Source organism: Mirounga angustirostris, unplaced genomic scaffold, assembly GCF_029215605.1.
Source record: "Mirounga angustirostris isolate CCGP_5_RB_7025 unplaced genomic scaffold, mMirAng1.0.hap1 SCAF_3, whole genome shotgun sequence".
Classification (NCBI taxonomy): Eukaryota; Metazoa; Chordata; class Mammalia; order Carnivora; family Phocidae; genus Mirounga; species Mirounga angustirostris.
In genome coordinates this window covers 137,544,571-137,562,092 of record NW_026991711.1, presented here as the reverse complement: position 1 = coordinate 137,562,092, position 17,522 = coordinate 137,544,571, and the positions used below count along the sequence as shown (strand labels likewise).

The following is a 17,522-nucleotide window of genomic DNA, read 5'->3' as shown; positions in this document are numbered from 1 at the left end:
CCATTAAAATCGTGCTGCTCAAGTTCACATTTGTGGTCGTATTCATCTTGAAATCTTGGTGTGAGCAAACCCCACGTCAGCAAGGGTGGTCGTGGCAATGATCAGACTGTGTCCCTAGAGCATGATCCTCTCTACACAGGAGCTACGGGCCCATGTTGGGGGTAGTGCACGAGTGTGGGGTGATCCTGAGACTCTGGCTTCCACAGGCCCCTCTCTCAGTTATACCCCTCCACCTGTGCTGAGCAACGCTTGGCTTGAGGAAAGATGAGAACGAAAGAGGATTTCTTCCCTACCTTTGAAAACTTCAAAGAAATTGTTCCCAATCTGGTTCTGATGATCCATGTCTCAGTGCAAAGCATACATAAAGATCTGAAATGTGCACACTGATCAGAAATAGTTTTTGGAAATTCGGATTTAATCCCATGAGCCAAATGATCACTACCAACAGCCATCAGGGAAAACCCAAGTCCACAGCAAATTTTAATTTGGCAAATGCATAAAATGTTCAAAAGAGCAGAGGTCTCATTTACATTCCTCCTGCTCATATGGGATTTTCTTCTATATTAGTAATTAAAGGGTGCAGGCTCTAGAGTGCAACTATATCACATAATAGCCATCGGGGACACACTAACAACTTCCTTGAAGTAACGCACACTAGGGTGTTTATGGTTCAGTGTCACATAGACTCTCTTTGATCTAAATTAGGATTCATTGGCAAACTCACAATAGGCTCCACATGTACCCCTCTCAACCTCTTTCTTTTAATCATGGAAATTAGAGATGGAAAATACCCATTAAGTCACTTAGTCCACTTCCCTGCCAGGGTGAAATTGTTGCCTGTGATACACGGGTAGTGCTTGGTCCAGCTTAAATTTAAAGGTCTCAGGGGATAGGCAGGCTCCTGATTTTATATTTTTCCCTTTTCACTTAAAATTCAGAGAGGGGCAAAAACATAAAACAGAGGAAGAGATTTCCTCTCCCCCCCCCCTCCCCGCCGCCATCATGCATTTGGAGGTAATGTTGGTGCATGAGTGAATGGGTTCATGCGGTGTCACAGCTTTCTGGAAACCACACCTTTTGCTGTGACAATTTCATTACTCATAAGCCACAGTTAAATTCAACCCCCGTCCCCAGAATATTTTACCCTTCAGCTCAACGGAACTATCGAGATTCCTGGACTTCTTCTGTACACTCAAGCAAGCAAGCACCCCAGGTTCGATGGGGGCAGTGAGGCCCAGGAAAGGAGAACCTATCTATTTCAGGGTTTCTCGTTGATTCGTTAGAAAGCCCATGGGCCCTCCTGGTCAAGTGTGATGTCACTGACACAGTGTGAGCTCATAAATGGAACACTGCCTGTGTTTCTCTGGTGAGTGACCCATGGAGGTATTTTTATACTTTGAACATTTGGCATCTGAAAGATGAGAAATGTGTGTTGTTGCATAATGAATTCTGTCTCTGACTCGTGTTCAGCAACAGAAGACTCACTCAGCATCTGCCCGTATCTCTGGCTGTTGAAGTCAGTTCCATGGAAAAGCAGCGAAATCCCAGTGACCAGCGTCTCTCTCTGAGTCACAAGGTGGTGGCTGAGACTTCCAGAAGGAGCCGACGCCCGTGATGACATTTGCATGTGGGGGTTGTTTCAGAGGCCTGTTTTAATCTGCCACCATCACCAGTGAGCTTGCGTTAACTCAGGAAAGTCTGATAAGTGAACCTTTCAAATCCGGAGGCAGATTATTCACATTATAAGATGGAAGTCTCCCCCATCCAAATTCACTGCAAGTTGCATTAAATAGTTAACTTCCCAAATGCATTTGAAGGAGGATCAGGTTTGCAAAACCTGATGTACAACCGTGTCTTAGGAAGATCCCTATTGTGGTTTCTATTAGGCAGAAAATGTTTGCCTTTCGGTCGGACTGTATTAACTATGCATTCACAGAGATATTTTCCAGGGCTTCTACAAAGGACAATGTATTCCTGGGATAATTCTTACTTTAACTACCTCTGAGTGGTAATTGATAATGGGTCTTTGAATGGAAAAAAAAAAAAGATCAGAATTAGTTACAAGTTGATGGTCTAGAATGAGAATTCTCCAGAATGCAATTCTAATACCAAATCCTGCTTTGCTAAAATCACAGATTTTCAAGCGGATGTGGCAGAGGCTGCTTATTGTTCTCCCAGTCTCCATTCTCCCAGACTTTTAATGCCTACGATACCCATTCACTCTACCTGGGCGAGGCGGTGCGAGGGGGAGTGGTGTGGAGCCCTGTGCTCTGTGCGCCTAAGGGATGTCACCCCTCCGCACCAGTCTGGGTTGTTGGCCTGGAGAACAGCCTGGAGCTCCGGCCACTGCTGCAGATCACAGACACGAAGACCACTCCTGGGAGTGACTGAAGGTGGCTGAGTCCCAGAGAATTTCGTGAAGCTGCCAGACTAACCCTAGAAAACCTCCCTCAACACTTCTTTTTCATGAAAGAATCAAGCTTGGTGTTTAAAGTCACTGTTTTCTGGGGCGCCTGGCTGGCTCAGTCAGGTAAGCTGTCTGCCTTTGGCTCAGGTCATGATCCCAGGGTCCTGGGATCGAGTCCCGCATCGGGCTCCCTGCTCCGCGGGGGGCAGGGGATCTGCTTCTGCCTCTGCCCCTCCCCCTGCTTGTACTCTCTCTCTTTCTCAAATAAATGAAATCTTTTTAAAAAAATAAAGTCATTCTTTCCTGAGGGTTTCTGTCATTAAAGCTAATTCTGATTTGGTAGATACTTAATGTCTTGTCAAAGTCTAAGTATTTCCATTTCAGTTGCTAGTCAATGTCAGCTGACCATGACCTTGAAATATTTAGAGACATAGGTATATGGAATAATCCAAAGGTTATTCCCATATCTACAGATCCCCAAATGTATGATTAGCTAAAGTAGTAGTATGGACATTGAGAAAGAGCATTCTTGTACAGTTTCTTATAAGCCATCCTGTTCACGACATGTAGGAATGTACATGCAAGTTCCATAAAGGACTTAAGGAGGACCCAGGCCAGAAATAATGGTTAGTAGAAATAAAAATAGAGTGACTGTGGGGAAAACACATGAGTAGGAGGTCAGGACCAGGATAAGGTAAAATGGGATGGAGGGGAGAGATGGACCCGGTTCCAGAGGGGTGTGCATCAGATCAATTGCGGGACTGGAAGAACACACATTAGAATGTTCAGTTAGAGACATTTTTCATCTTAAGATGAGAGGCATTATGATTTAGTAATATCTAGCGTGCGCATGTCACGTGCGGCCCTCGGCCTGCCCTCGGCACTTCCGGAAGGTGTCCTGAGGCACGCTCTGGGCACATGTCCCACACCCAGAGGCTGCAGAGCCTCCTCGCTGACTGGGTTGCTTCTAGAAGGCTGTGGCATCGTGCGGCGCATGTGCATCCAGTCATGTGGATTCTGGTTTCTGTTACCTGTGTTTAAGTACGTCCTCAGCAAAGGAGGAGAGTAACTTAAAAAATATTCCTGCAAAGAAACTGCTGGGTTGGGCTGCCCGACTGGTATCATCTTCAAGCCAAGAAGAAAATGGCCAAGCTGATGCTTCTCATGCTGCCTGGCCACGCTCTTTGTCAGCCTCATTAAGCATAAATATAATGACAGTCCAATCTAGTTAGGTCTGAAAGAAGAGGCTAAAACAATTTTGAAATCATTAGAAGGCACTTTGAAATATAGATTTATATCCTTAGGCATTAACAATGAACTTTGGCCTCTGTGTGTATTGTGCTTTAAAATATCAGGTAATGTAAAACATTTTTGAAAAATCAGGTAATAATATATAATCAGGTACATGCATATAATTTATAAATAAGGAAATAAATAGACATCTACCAGGGAGTTGTCCTTAAAATTTTCCCCCAAGGAGATGGTGAGATTACAAAAGTTTTGCAGTCCCTCCTATAGACTAAAAAGGCCCATACCTTCAATTTCAAGTTTGACTCTGAGCTTCCTAGAAGCTTTAAAAAGTGAGAGGGAGATAGAAAAAGAGATGGACTATTAGGACATAATTTTCATGCTCAGAAATGACAAAGCATACTATTTCCTCAAGATAGGTAAAACTTTTTTTTTCCCCCCTGCAAAAAGCTTTGTTTTCATTTGGTCCACGGCTTGGGAGAGGGCTCCGGGGTGGTTGAAAAGCTGCCTCGTGGCTGTAGGAAGAGACTCAGGTACAAGCCTTGGCACCAGGGGGGTCCCAGGAGAGCCCCTCCAAAGGCCGCCGGGCTCTGGAGGCTCCTAGTGGCGCTTGAGGGTGAGCCTTTCGAAGAGCTACTCGCCCAGCCCAACCTGGGCAGCTGAGTCAGGCGGTTGCCCATCTTCTTGTTGAGTTTCACCTCCTCCTTCAGGAAGTGGCTCTCCGGGAAGTCAGGGAGCTGGGGGTCTGCGCTGGCAGAACCCAGGCATGCAGCCCCAGAGCGCAGGGACAGGTTCTTCTCGGGGACCCTGGTGGCTTCCAGCTCCCTGGTTCTGGAGAAGAGCCCCCTCATCTTGGGACGAGGGATTCCCCCCCTCATTTTGGGACAGCTTCTGCACATCCTGGAAGAGGGCGCGGCCGCCGCACTCGTTTTGCATCTTCAAGAGACACTGGGCACCCTCGAGCTTCTCCTCAGCCGGCTCAAGGAAGAAGTGGCCCACACCTTCCAGAGCCACATCGTCACGGTCGAAATAGAAGCCCAGAGAGAGGTAGGTGTAGGAGGCCCGCAGATGCATGTTGACCAAGCGGTTGACAGCGCCGTCCCCCTCCGTGGAATAGTTCTGGCAAATCTGGGAGTTCGCGGTTGATTGGTGATGAGGAGCTAAGCTCAAAATTGGGTGTTGGCTGGTCCCGGAGGCAGCGGGTGGCCAAGAAGATGGCTCCCAAGGTTGCGACTGGAAAAAAGGTTGGAGGGTGGTGGTTGGCTGGTAGAAGGGGCATCCCTGGGTCTGTTCTGTCCAAACGCTGCTGAAGCAAGAGACAGATCTACAGGACCGCTGGGCGCACTGCGATAAGTAAAATTTTTTTGAGCTTAAAAAAAAAAAAGGGAAGTTTTTTTATGGGGTGTTTCCTATGGGTGCTGGGTGATACACTGGACAATATCATCATATTCTTGCCTTTGGTGAGAGTTTCATTTAACTGCTTCACAAAAGATTTTTACTAAATGTCAACAGCAAAATATCTAAATGCAACTCAAGGGAAGAAATTCTGCAAGGGAGGAGGATGACATAGCCTGGGTATTTGACTTTCTGGTGGTCTGTCCAAATGCAAGAATCGAACCCAGTGTAAGTATATCTTCCCACCAATGTGACTCCCTCCAGTGGGGTTCTGGGTTGGAGTAGGCTGGCAGTTAGGCTGACCTTGGGTTCACTGATGAAGGCTAGAGTGCCAGTTACGTGTGGGGCTAGTTGGGGAGGATAAGCATACTTGGGAAATTACATAGATAGGGCTATCTTTTTGAGAAAACAGAGTTCGGGGGGTGGGGGGCCTGACCTGGGTGGAGAACCATCCCACCTGTGCCAAGAGGGTGGCACAAAGGGCAAAGCCATGTTTGTTAAACTGGGCCCTAGCTCATGAGGCAAAAACACCAACGGGTATGTTTTTCATCTGTTCCCATGATTCTTCTGTCCCTCGTGTGGGCAGCCAGATGGAAATTTTCCCCACCCATGACCTTGATCAGATTTCAGGCAGCGGGGTTCTTTAATGCTTTTAAGATCTCAGTGAATGCTTTCCCTCAACTCTGATGTGTGTGTTTCTTAGGCAGTTATGGGCCCACCAGGAGCAGGAGTCCCAGAACCGGGCTACATAATTCTGAACCCTGGCTCTACCACATACTCTGAGATCTGGGGCAAATTTAGATCTCTTCTCTGTGCCTCGGGTTTTTTATTTCAAAAGCAAATAAACCAGCAAACAAAGGATGAGGAGACTATCACATAACAATGAGAATTAAATGAGTTAATACCTGTACACCGCGTAGGACAGTGCCTGGAACATACTAAGGGCCCAGTAAATGCTAGTGCTTGATATAAGCAAAGCGGACATAAATATAAAGAAACAATGGGTCCCGGAGTCAGGCTGCCTGGAATCAAACCTTGGCTCTTGCACGTACTGGTGTGGTCCCCTTAGCTCCTCCTCTGTGGCACCCTGCACTTGGGGTTGCAGTGTGGGTTCCACCCACTAGCAAGAGGACAGGGGCCCGCCCATGGGAAGCACTCCCTAAGTGTTACTACTGTGAATGCTGTGCCCATAGCCGGGATCTTTGCAGTGCTAACTTCTAACTTTTAGATGAATTTTGCATACAAATAGCTCAGTTTTCACTGTTACCCTGTCACTATAGTCTAAGGGTTTGATGTTTGGCTTGGAATTCGAACCAGGCTCCCTTACCCTTTTGCCTGGCATAGGGACGGGTGATGGATGCCCCCTCTTTTTGGGATCCGATTTCCTTACGTCTGAGCCGGGGTAGTGCATAAACTATATACACGTATCAGTCGTGTTCTTCTCAACAAATTTTTATTCCATAATTTGGTTGACATCTCTGAAGCAGCAAAGTTGTGATTTGTTTTCACTGTGTTCTCTTGAGACTCCCAGCTCTGTTGCAATCCTCCAGATCTTTCTGTGGACCTCCTCCTCCCTCCTCCTCCCTCCTTCCTCCTTCCTCCTCCTCTTTCCTCTCTTCCCCTTCCTCCCTTCCCCTCCCTCATTCCTCCCCCTCTCCCTCCCTCACTGGGGGAGGACATTTTCTTCAAAGTTGCCCAAACTGTGAAGCTCTTGCCTAGCAGCCTGAAAACTTGGAACATTGAAGGAATGAGCTACTCCCATTGGTTATATTTTGGGTGTATTTTTCCCAGTACAAATGTGAAAGTTGAGCTAAATCTGGGCGTTGTTTTAGGAATCTCTTCTCCTCTTTCCTTACCACTCTAACCACCAGGTTCGTGTGCAACAATTATTTGCCTCAGCTGCTAAACGGAGCTCCCAGGATGGCCTTCTGGTGGAGGGAGGGGGGGCTCCATGTCCTCACAGATGCAGTTAGATGTGCTTGGGCTTGTGGCCCAGTTGAGACATCTGGGACCTCATTAAAGATGGGCGCCTGGGTGGCTTCGTCGGTTAAGCGTCTGCCTTCGGCTCAGGTCATGATCCCGGGGTCCTGGGATTGAGCCCCGCATCGGGCTCCCTGCTCAGCGGGAAGCCTGCTTCTCCCTCTCCCTCTGTCTGCCACTCCCCCTGCTTGTGCTCACTCTCTCTCTTTTAAATAAATAAAGTATTTTTTTTAAAAGATGGGTTAAAGAGGATGCCAAAGGCTTTTAAAAATTTTTAATCTCCTACACTACAAAAAACCTTATGTTCTGTATCAGCACAGGGTCAAAGTAGGACTCATCTTTTGCTGGTGCACACTGATGTGTGATTGGTTGTGTGAATGTGGAAACCCTTCTATGCCCATTGGTAGACCGCCCCCGCCCCATACTCCTATGCTGCCCTCTCACCCTCCTCACAGCTGCTCTGGGCCCTACCGGAACATGCTCCTTGCCCCCACGCTTCCCAGGGATGCAGAATGTCACACCTGGATTCGACCAGATGGTGAGCTGGATGTTTGAGGAGCCTTACGTGCTGCAGGTGTGGCCCTAGCAAGCCTCAAGCATCCTCCATCTGCCCTCTCAGAGCCTCTTTTCTGTCCCCTGACATCCCTGATCCCTCACAGCCTGTGCTTTTGACTGGTGAGTGCCTCTGCCACTCAATGATGTGACTGCAGGCAAGTTCCTAGCCTGCCCTTGGCCTCAGGCTGCCCACTGCAGCTAAGAGGTGCTGTGTGAGGTTAGGGAAAGAAATGACTGGGGCCCTGAGCTTGGCATATGGGGACCTCTCGAGGAGGTTAGTTCTCCTTCTCCTCCTCCCCTTCCTCCTTTCCTCCCTGTCTCCCCTTCCTCACCATCATTGTCACCATCATTCAGTACCCAGGGACCCAGGCCTGCTCTTTACCAAGCCACTAGGGGGTCAATGTTAATTAAAATGCTAGTAGTGCTCAGCTGTGTTCAGAAAGGGTCAAGGGGCCTTCATCCTTTCTGTTCTGACCTACCTACTTCTTGCTGAGTCTTGAGGAACATTCAAGAGGATGAGAGTGTATTTCCAATTGTCCAGTGACTTCTGGGAAGCAGCTTCTAGTCATTTTATCCCATAGAGGATAGTTTCCTAAACATCCGTGCTCCTGAACATTTCTTCTGAAGTAGCGAACAAATGAAGAAAGCTCTTTGCTGGGCCTGCTCTCCTTCAAATGGATGCTTCTTGAGCCCTGCAATAATTTGTTCCGCTAATGAAAGGGCACTCTGTATACACATTGGTAGATGTCTATGAACTTTCTTGGGCTCAGGAGGATTTAATGACTTGCCCGATATCACAGATCCTGCTTTTCAGTGATTGGCCAGGACGGAGTGCAGGTTACTCGGTTCCTGAACCAAGATTCAGGATGAGTGCCCATCTCCAGTCCCCAGCCCCACCTCTGTGCTTGATCACAACTCCATGCCATCCCTAATGGCATCCTGTTTCATTCTATCTCCGAATGCTAATCTTAGTGTCTCCCAGATGCATGAGGTAATTTGTGATAAGAGTAACTGACAGGGTTGAGCCAAAATCTGCTGTCTTTAGACTTAAGTCTGGCATAAACCTTGATTCCCAAAGACTAAAACTGTCAAGCCATGTAGAAAAGCATTCTGTCAACTCACTCACTCATTTATTCATTCATACACAGATCTACGGAGCCTCTTCTATGTATCAGCGTTGTGCTTGGTACCAGAGAAAAAGTATACAGCAAGGTCCCAGACATAGGCTTGTAAACATTAAATTGCAGCCCCAGGCAGCCTTTGCTTAAAGTACTGAGCCAAGTACTGAGACTGTAAGTAAGAGCTTAGAGGAGAGTGCACCCATGGGCTGGAAGAGTTGAGAAGCCTTCGTGGAGGGAGTGGATCTTAGAGCCAGGATCTGGGCTGAGTCAAAGCTCAAGGGGGTGGAATGAACCTGGCAGGTGTTAAAACTCGACTGTACAAGACGCCACAAACCATAGGTGATGAGGAGGTGTGGCCGCTGCCTTTAGTCACCCACGTGTGTCTGGGGAAATGGAAACTGGGGGCAGGTGAACTCTAGGGAGTCATCAAGACATCACGGTCATTTACAAACTGGGGGAGCAGATGACGTGGGGACTATGGAAGAAAGGGATGAGGACAAGGAGAAGGAGTGGAGTTTGATTCTGTGCCACCATGGAAACATTTAAGTTTCATACTATTTTATCAAGAACAGATGTTTGTGTGAGTCAAATTGATTCAAATGCAAAAAACACCAAATCTTAGATGTATTAAACTCTTTGGGAAAGCCTTGGGAAAACTGGAAATTTTACAATCTATTGATTTCAGTGCTGCATTGGTGTGGTAATCTTACTGAAGAAATGTGTAATATGAAGTCTTTTTTCCTCTCATAAAACTTAAGGATGAAGGGTATGAGGGAAGACAACATAGGGAATATTTTTGTAGAACTAGTAGTAAATTCAAGTTATCCTACTGCACAGCTGGGTATGTTCATTGGCCTGACTCCAAAAAGTTATAAAGGGAATATGAGCAAATGCAGCTCTTGTTCCTCAGAGTTCATCAAAATCCAAATCTTTTACAATTCTTTTTATGTTGGTCCTAAAATGTTACTTGACTGAAATGATCTTTCCCTCGATAGCAAAGACTGTCTCACAAGCTACAGATTAATTGGTCAACTTGACATTCCAGGTTCCCAATAGCTAATGCTGTCCCCCCTCCTTTTTCTAGAACACGGGTCTTGTGGGTGATTTATGGGTGGGAATGATTTAAGGCTCAATTACCCTCCGTCTAACAACTCCTATAGTGCCTCTTACTTTGGATTGTATAGCATTTCTCATTTGGTTCCCTATGCTCCAAAACATTTTCCTCTCCATTTTAATGTGCTCACTTCTTCCTTGACTTTAAGACTCACCTTGAAAGAAAAACGAACATTTATTGGTGCTTCGTATATACCAGGCACTGCGCCAGCCATTAACATCGCTTGTCTATGTAAAATCAACAGCTCTTTGAACAAGGCATTATTTTTGCCTCCTCCCTGAACTTTTCATTTTATAACAAAGAAACCAAGGCTCAGAGACGTTAAGAAACTTGCCCATTGCCCCATGTCATGCTAAATGTGAATTAGGGTGACGGAAGAGCCCTCTGTGATGTCCGGTCTTCTGAGAAAAGCCCCCAGTATCCAGGGATGGGAGTAAGCACCTCGCCCTTGTCAGAGCAACTGAATCATTCCTTGGGCGTTTTGCAACTGGAAGTGGGGAGAGGGGGCTAATCTCTCCCTAATGGTTGAGCTGGGGTTGAGGAAGAGTTCAGGGTTTCCCGACAGGGACAACACCAGTGTGGGAGAAATCATGCTGCCTCAGAGGGAGATGTAGAGGAAAGAGCATGCTGGGGGTTGCGAGTCCCTAGTCCTAGCTGCCTCTGATGTCCAGTAGCATTCCTGCTCTTCCCTGATGGGGATGTGGGCCTTCAAATAAGTTTGCTCTTTGCTCAAGCTGGCTTGGGTCTCTGTCATTTACAATCAAGAGTTCTACTTTTCCTAGATTCTAGAACACATGCCTTTTCTGTCTGCCATATGACATGGTCAGAAGTTGTCCTTATCAGGCCTTCCAAGGCTTAGTCTTGTGGATAACCTATAAGTGATTTCATCTGGTCACTCCCACTCCGTGGCCTTCTTTGGGAAATAAGGAAGAGAGGCAAGAGTTTGACAAGGCAAAACTAAATTCTCTGCTATGACCTGAACAAGTGCTACATTCTGTTCCCGTGTAAGTTACCTGAGCACAGAGACCAGGACTTCGGAATTATTGTATATGGTAATAGAACATTTTAACTGTAAACACATTGAATAATGTGACTTTGAGACTGGATCTAAATGAAGTCTTACAAGAAAATCTGGAATTAAACTGTCTTTGAGTTAGCAAACAGGTAAGCAAACAAATGTCCAAGCTCATAGAATATGCACAAGGCTACATTTGGTTGAGAAACAGAAAAAAACCAGTCACTGGAAAAGAGGTAAACAACAAGAGTGCATGGAAGAACGTGTGAAAACCTAGTGCCTCGCCATGAACATCGATCTGCCTGTACAGCTTCCCGAGAAGCCAGGAACAGAATATGTAAGGTGGGGGTCACACCTGCAGGAGCTCTCAGTCTATTTGGACTATGAGGGTGGCTGAGAAACATGGATTCAACAGACAGGCTCAGTGTTTGGAAGGTGGGGATGGAGAGACCTGGCAAGGCTGGACCTTCTCAGTCACCTCCCTTAACCTCCCTTGGCCCTGGGCTCCTCCTGGGGAATATGGAGGTAGTCACAGAGCTCCCTTCCAGTTCCAAAACGCCATCATTCTGTGAGCCGCAGTGGAAAGGAAGAAAAGCATAAGCAGCTCTCTAATGGAATCCCAGTAGACATCTGCTTAGATAATGTGTATCTGCCAGAAGAGGCAGGGGAGACTCGATTAGCATTGCCACAGCTCTGTTCAGTCGAGGCTGATGGCGGAAATGCACGAATGGGAGCCAGAGAGACAGTGTGACTCCTATTATTTTCCATGACTGAGTTGTCTTTGTCATCTGCTTTTAATTAAAAAGAAAAAAAAAAATGTCTCCCCTTCCCACCCCTGGCCCTATGTAAGGAGTAAAATCAAATCTAAAAATAATAGGAGGGAACAGGCTTAACTGAAAGGCAGGGAAACCCTGGAAATGAGAAGTGGAACACGGCGGGGTTTCAGTTGGAGCATCTGCACGGGAATTGCCTGAGCTGGGATGGAGGGTGCAATACATGAGATCATCCCTGTGACCATGGGGCTACATTTCTGATTTCGGCTTCAGGCTCTCAGTCCAAAATGGCTGATTCCTTCTATGGTAAAGGAGAGAGAGAATGCAGAAATACGAGTGTTCTCTTATGAAGAGGCGAGAAAGTAGCATCTCTAACTAAAGTCCGGAGGTGATTCTTGGTCTGCTTTTTAGAAAAAAACAAGCTGTGAATTGAATTCTTTGAGTGGACTGGAGAGGAGCCAGGAGGCCAGCTAAACCAGGAGAGTAGCCTGAGGGAGCTAGCTGGTGACTGGACATGAGCTTCCTGGGAGGAGGATGCTGGAAGCACGTCTTGGCTGCACAAGAATCACCAGTGGTTATCTTCCCCGAATGCCCAGGAATGTGATTGGGAAGATCAACGAAAGTGTGCGGACGTGGGCCAGAAGAAAGGGTGTTTCAGGAGGTGGAAGTCACCTCCTGGAGGAGTTCTGGGTCTGTGCAGCTAAATTTATGTGTGTGATCTTCCCCAGGGTCGGAAAGTAGGGCTTGCTGGAAAATGGGCTGAATGTTTATAGGGGAATAGCTGGTCCAGATGGCTCAGAAGCAATGGCGGCTCAAGTCATTAGATCCATCAGAATGCTGTAGAAGCAAGTGATGCCAAAGCTCAGTGGTTTAACACAGCAAGGACCTTCATTTCTGGCTCTTGTTACTTGTCCCCCTCAAGTTGGCAGGGGGCTCTGCTCCACACACTGAAAACCCATGATAACGGAGGCCCCCCACCATGTAGCTGTGCCATCTGGAATACGCTGCTTTCTCCTTACCCTGGAAGATACCAAAAATGACACTCCCTTCTTCTCATAGTCCATTGATCAGGACAGTCCCATGGCCATGCCCAGCTGCAAGGGGGCTGAGACTTGAGAGGTGTTCTGGGCACTGCAATCAAAGAAAAAGTCGTGAGGCTTCACAAGGCATGCAGCTTTGGTCGCTGAGCAGTGCTGGAGGTGTGACGTCTTAAGGGACAGTTTAGCATCATCTCTGACAATACAGAAGAGATGGGGGGATGGGTAGGCGGTAGGAATGTGCACTTACAAAGAAGTAGAGTATTCCCAGATGGTCACTGACAGGCATCAGACTGGCCATTTGGCAGGTGGCATAAATTGGTTGTGTGTTTGTGTGTTATAAGGGCAGAAATCCAGGCTAGAATAATTCCTATGGTATTGTTTTGTTGGACACTCCTGGAAACTCACATAGGTAGTTTGTAAGGCATTGAAGTGTTTGTCTTTTGTGTGTGTGTAAATGCTTGTTCAGAGTATGAAGAGTAACAAAGGCCTATTTTTATGAACACATTGTTTAAGTCACTTTGGGTTAATACTGAGTTCATATTCACATGACATGGCACTCTGTGCCTTCTCATTTCTGCTCCCCCCCCAAAATAAAGAAGTAGAGGAGAAACTTAAATATAAGAGCAGAGATGAAATCTTCAACTAAATAACTCTTCAAAGAAATCAATTACTCTGTGTATAATCGAAATCCCACAAGAGTGCCTAGTAGTACAAAGTGTGGAAGTTCATCTAATTTACGGTTGTGCGTTTCTAGCTAGAGTCTGCCGATTTTCCAAATGCTATAGTAATTTCCATGTAGGTTGCATTATCCTTGGATAAAAGAATAAAGCAGTGATTGAGACATTCTACTTTTTGGTTGTTTTGGTTGTTTGGTGGATTATTAAGCAAATATTCTATGTATCTCATCATACTATTTCAATGGTAATGCATTGATGGTACCTGGTGAATTTAGTGTCAGTGAATCTATTTTTTTTAAGGTAACCATTTAGCAAATATTTGTTGGTTTGTTTTGCTGAATGAACCCATCTATTATTTTTTTCTCTTAAGGAAAGTCCTCTGTAACATTCAGTTAAAGCTGATAATGAACATGATCACTTCTTATTTTGCCATACAACTTTATAAACTTTAGCTACAATAATTCTTTCCTCACATATTTATTGAGTACATCCTTTATGCCAGCCTTACACACATCTTATTCTTAAGATTAAAAAAAAGAGGATATAGAGGACACCTGCATGGCTCAGTTGATTAAGCATCTGGCTTTGGCCCAGATCATGATCCCAGGGTCCTGAGATTGAGCCCCACATCATGCTCCCTGCTCAGTGGGGAGTCTGCTTCTCCCTCTCCCTTTGCCCCTAACCCCTGCTCATGTCCTTAACCGCCCCCCTCTTTCTCTCTCTCTGTCAAATAAACAAATAAAATGTTATAAAAAAAGATATAGAAGCCTTTAAAAAGTGGATGTGAAGTAAGGAAAGAAAGACTTTGAGAAACAATACAAGTATTTCAAAGTTTCCAAGCAACTTCAAACATTCACCAGGAGGGACTCCATCATGGTCGAAAGGGTGTCAAGTTGCTAGTTTCCTAATGGAGCCTGAGTATTCACTGTGAGGCTGATGCCCATGAGGGGATGCTCTCTTTCTTCTCACAGTCATGCCTCACTGAGCATCTTTCCTTTGCCTTCGGAATGCAGGCTGGCTCTAAGATGACCCTCAGTCAAACTTTCTAAGAAACATGAAAGATCGTCAAAGGGTTGCTGGGCTGGAAAGTAGAGGTCACCAACATTGATATATTTTAAGGTTGTTATAAAAAATTAGATATAAAATATAATGGGAAAGTTCTCGACCCTTCTCACATCGTGGCACTGACAAAACACACAGAATTTGAGCAGCCCAGCTGGAGAAGATGCTGCGTAGTATGGCCACTCTAGATCGTGCTCTGGAGGCAGAAGCTACGCTAAAATCTCACAGGTCAAAATAATGATTAGGAATTCAGGATGTTTCCAGAGAAAGCTACATAATTCCTGTCAAATATATTTTCCATTTTGGGGCGCCTGGGTGGCTCAGTCGTTAAGCATCTGCCTTCGGCTCGGGTCATGATCCCAGGGTCCTGGGATCAAGCCCCACATCGGGCTCCCTGCTCAGTGGGAGGCCTGCTTCTCCCTCTCCCACTCCCACTGCTGTGTTCCCTCTCTCACTGTCTCTCTCTGTCTGTCAAAAAAATAAAATCTTAAAAAAATATATATATTTTTTCCATTTTAAGTATAAGAAGCAGGTTCAAAAGTTCTTTTTCTACAAGAGCTAGTGGCCCCTTGCCATTTCTTGGCCTACCTATAGCACTCTCCCAGCCTGCAGTGAGCTCTGTCAACCAGGCACTGAAGACTCTGTTGTGATGGGAGTCAGGAGCGTGGGAGTCTTTGTTTCAGCTCTGCCCCTAACGAGCTGTGTAACTCCAGCTAATCTGTTGACTCTTTTTTATCGTCTCTAAAATCATTAAATTGATGATTTTTAAGGATCTCAGTGCTGAAACTGCATGATAGCCAAATGTTCTTCAGAAGGCTGTGTATAAATTTTTTTTTCTAAGAGGACAACCAGATTTGACATGTCAGGTGGTCTTGGCATATTCTTTGTTGATTTTCATGAAGGTTTAATAAAGAGATCTCCAGCTGTCAAGAATACTCAATGGGGAAGGGATGGTCTCTTCAGTTTTCCCTATGTTGGAAAAACTGGATAGCTGCATGCAAAAGAATGAATTTTGGACCCCTCTTGGCACCACTCACAAAAATTAACTCAAAGTGAATTAAGGACTTGCCATAAGAATGGAAACTGTAAAACTTCTAGAAGGAACGTAAGGGAAAAGATCATTGACATCAGTCTTGGCAAAGATTTGTTTGGATATGACACCAAAACCACAAGCACAAAAGCAAAAACCAACAAGTGGGACAACATCAAACTGAAAAGCTTCTGCACAGCAAAAGAAATAATCAAAAAGATGGAAAGGCAACCTATGGAATGGGATAAAATATTTGCAAACCTTATATCTGCTAAGGGCTTAATATCCAAAATATATAAGGAACTCCTACAATGCAATAGCAAAACAAAAACAAAAACCCCAAAAAACCAAAACCAAAAATAAAAGTCAATCAATTAAAAATGAGCAGAGGACTTGAATAGACATTTCTCCAAAGAAGATATCCAGGGGGCCAACAGATCCATGAAAAGGTGCTCAACATCACTCATAATCGGGGCAATGCAAATTGAAACTACAATGAGGTGTCACCTCACACCTGTTAGAATGGCCACTATAAATAAAAAACAGGAGCTGACAATTGTTGGTGAGGATGTGGAGGACAGAGAACCCTTATGCTCTGTTGGTGGGAATGCAAACTGGTGCAGCCGGGAAACAGTGTGGAGTTTCTTCAAAAAATTAAAAATAGGACTACCTGTGATCCAGCAATTGCACTTCCGGGTATGTATCTAAAGGAGACGAAATCACTATCTTGAAGAGATATCTGCACCCCCTTTTCACTGAGTGTTATTCACAATAGCAAAGACACGAAACATCCTGAGTGTCCACTGATGGTCAATTGATAAACAAAGTGTAGCCTATGTATACCGAGGAATATTATCTAGCCATAGGAAAGAAGGAAATCCTGCCATTTGTGACAACATGGGTGGAACTTGAGGCTAAGTGATATAAATTGGACAGAGAAAGAAAGACAAATATCATATGACCTCATTTACATGTGGAATCTAAAAACATCGAACTATAGAAAGGGTAGAATGGTAGTTGCCAGGGGCCGAGGGTGGGGGAAACGGGGAGATGTTGGTCAAAGGATACAAACTTTCAGTTATAAGATGACTAAGTTCCAGGGATGTATAATGTATAGCATGGTGACAATATCATATTGCATACTTGAAAGTTGCTATGAGAGTAGAGCTTTACTGTTCTCACCGTAATGTCAACAACAACAAAATGGTAACCATGTGAGGTGAAGGATGTGTTAACTAAGCTTTTGGTGGTAAACATTTCACAATGGATACGTCTATCAAATTATCACATTGTACACCTTAAACTTCTACAGTGTTATAGGTCAATTCCATCTCAATAAAACCGGAAGAAAAAGAGAGGTCTCCATTTGCCGGTCAAGCCTAGCCGCATTGTCTTCTCTTGAGAAGACAGGTCTTCTCTTGGCCCCATCGGTGCCCCTGGAGGCAGAGAAAGGTGCTTTTCAGTGGTGACTGAAGAAGCCGAGCACCAAGTGGCATGAACTAAGGGTTCCTTTTGAGAAAATCAAGATGGGGGCCCGGGGAGTGCCAGGAAGAATGACTGACAGTGCTAACCAAAGCTCGTGGTTAAGCCCAGCCCTCAGTTTCCATCGCAATGAGCTGGATCCTCACTCGTTGTGCTCAGGGCAATGTACTAGCCCAGATGCATTTGGTGCCAGCTCACTGCTGACATTTGGCAAGGACTTGGTAATTTGATATTTTCGTTTATCCTTTTAAGTGGGGGTAGAGGGAACACCTAACTATTTTTTCCAACTAAAACTAAAAACCACTCGCTCCCAGAACACATGAAGTGAAAACATGACACATGTTTTTCCTTGAGCGCTTTGCACCATGCGTTATTGCTCCAGATTCTTTTGTTTGGCCTGCTCTGCCTGCGGTTTCCCCATTGCAGATGATGGCAGCTCCATCTTTCCAGTTAGTCAGGCCAAAACCCCTGGAGTCCTCCCACAGGAAATCCTCTTGGCTCTATCTTCACTCAATACCCAGAATCCAGCCTCTTCTCATCACTGCCACCACTGCAACCCGGCTCCGGGTCCCCATGATCCCTCGGCTGGACTCTTGGCAGCCTCCTAACTGCTCTCCCTGCCC

General features: G+C 45.5%; 1 protein-coding gene across 1 annotated transcript; it reads right to left on the bottom strand.

Annotated features, from left to right (window-relative positions):
• Positions 1–4,255: 4,255 nt before the first annotated feature.
• LOC123838385 (ferritin light chain-like) lies at positions 4,256–10,040 on the bottom strand. Its single transcript, XM_064585825.1, is given in 4 exon segments — positions 4,256–4,311; positions 4,314–4,480; positions 4,515–4,888; positions 9,975–10,040. Coding segments are annotated over 4 exon segments (663 nt in total).
• Between the last annotated feature and the right edge of the window lie 7,482 nt (positions 10,041–17,522).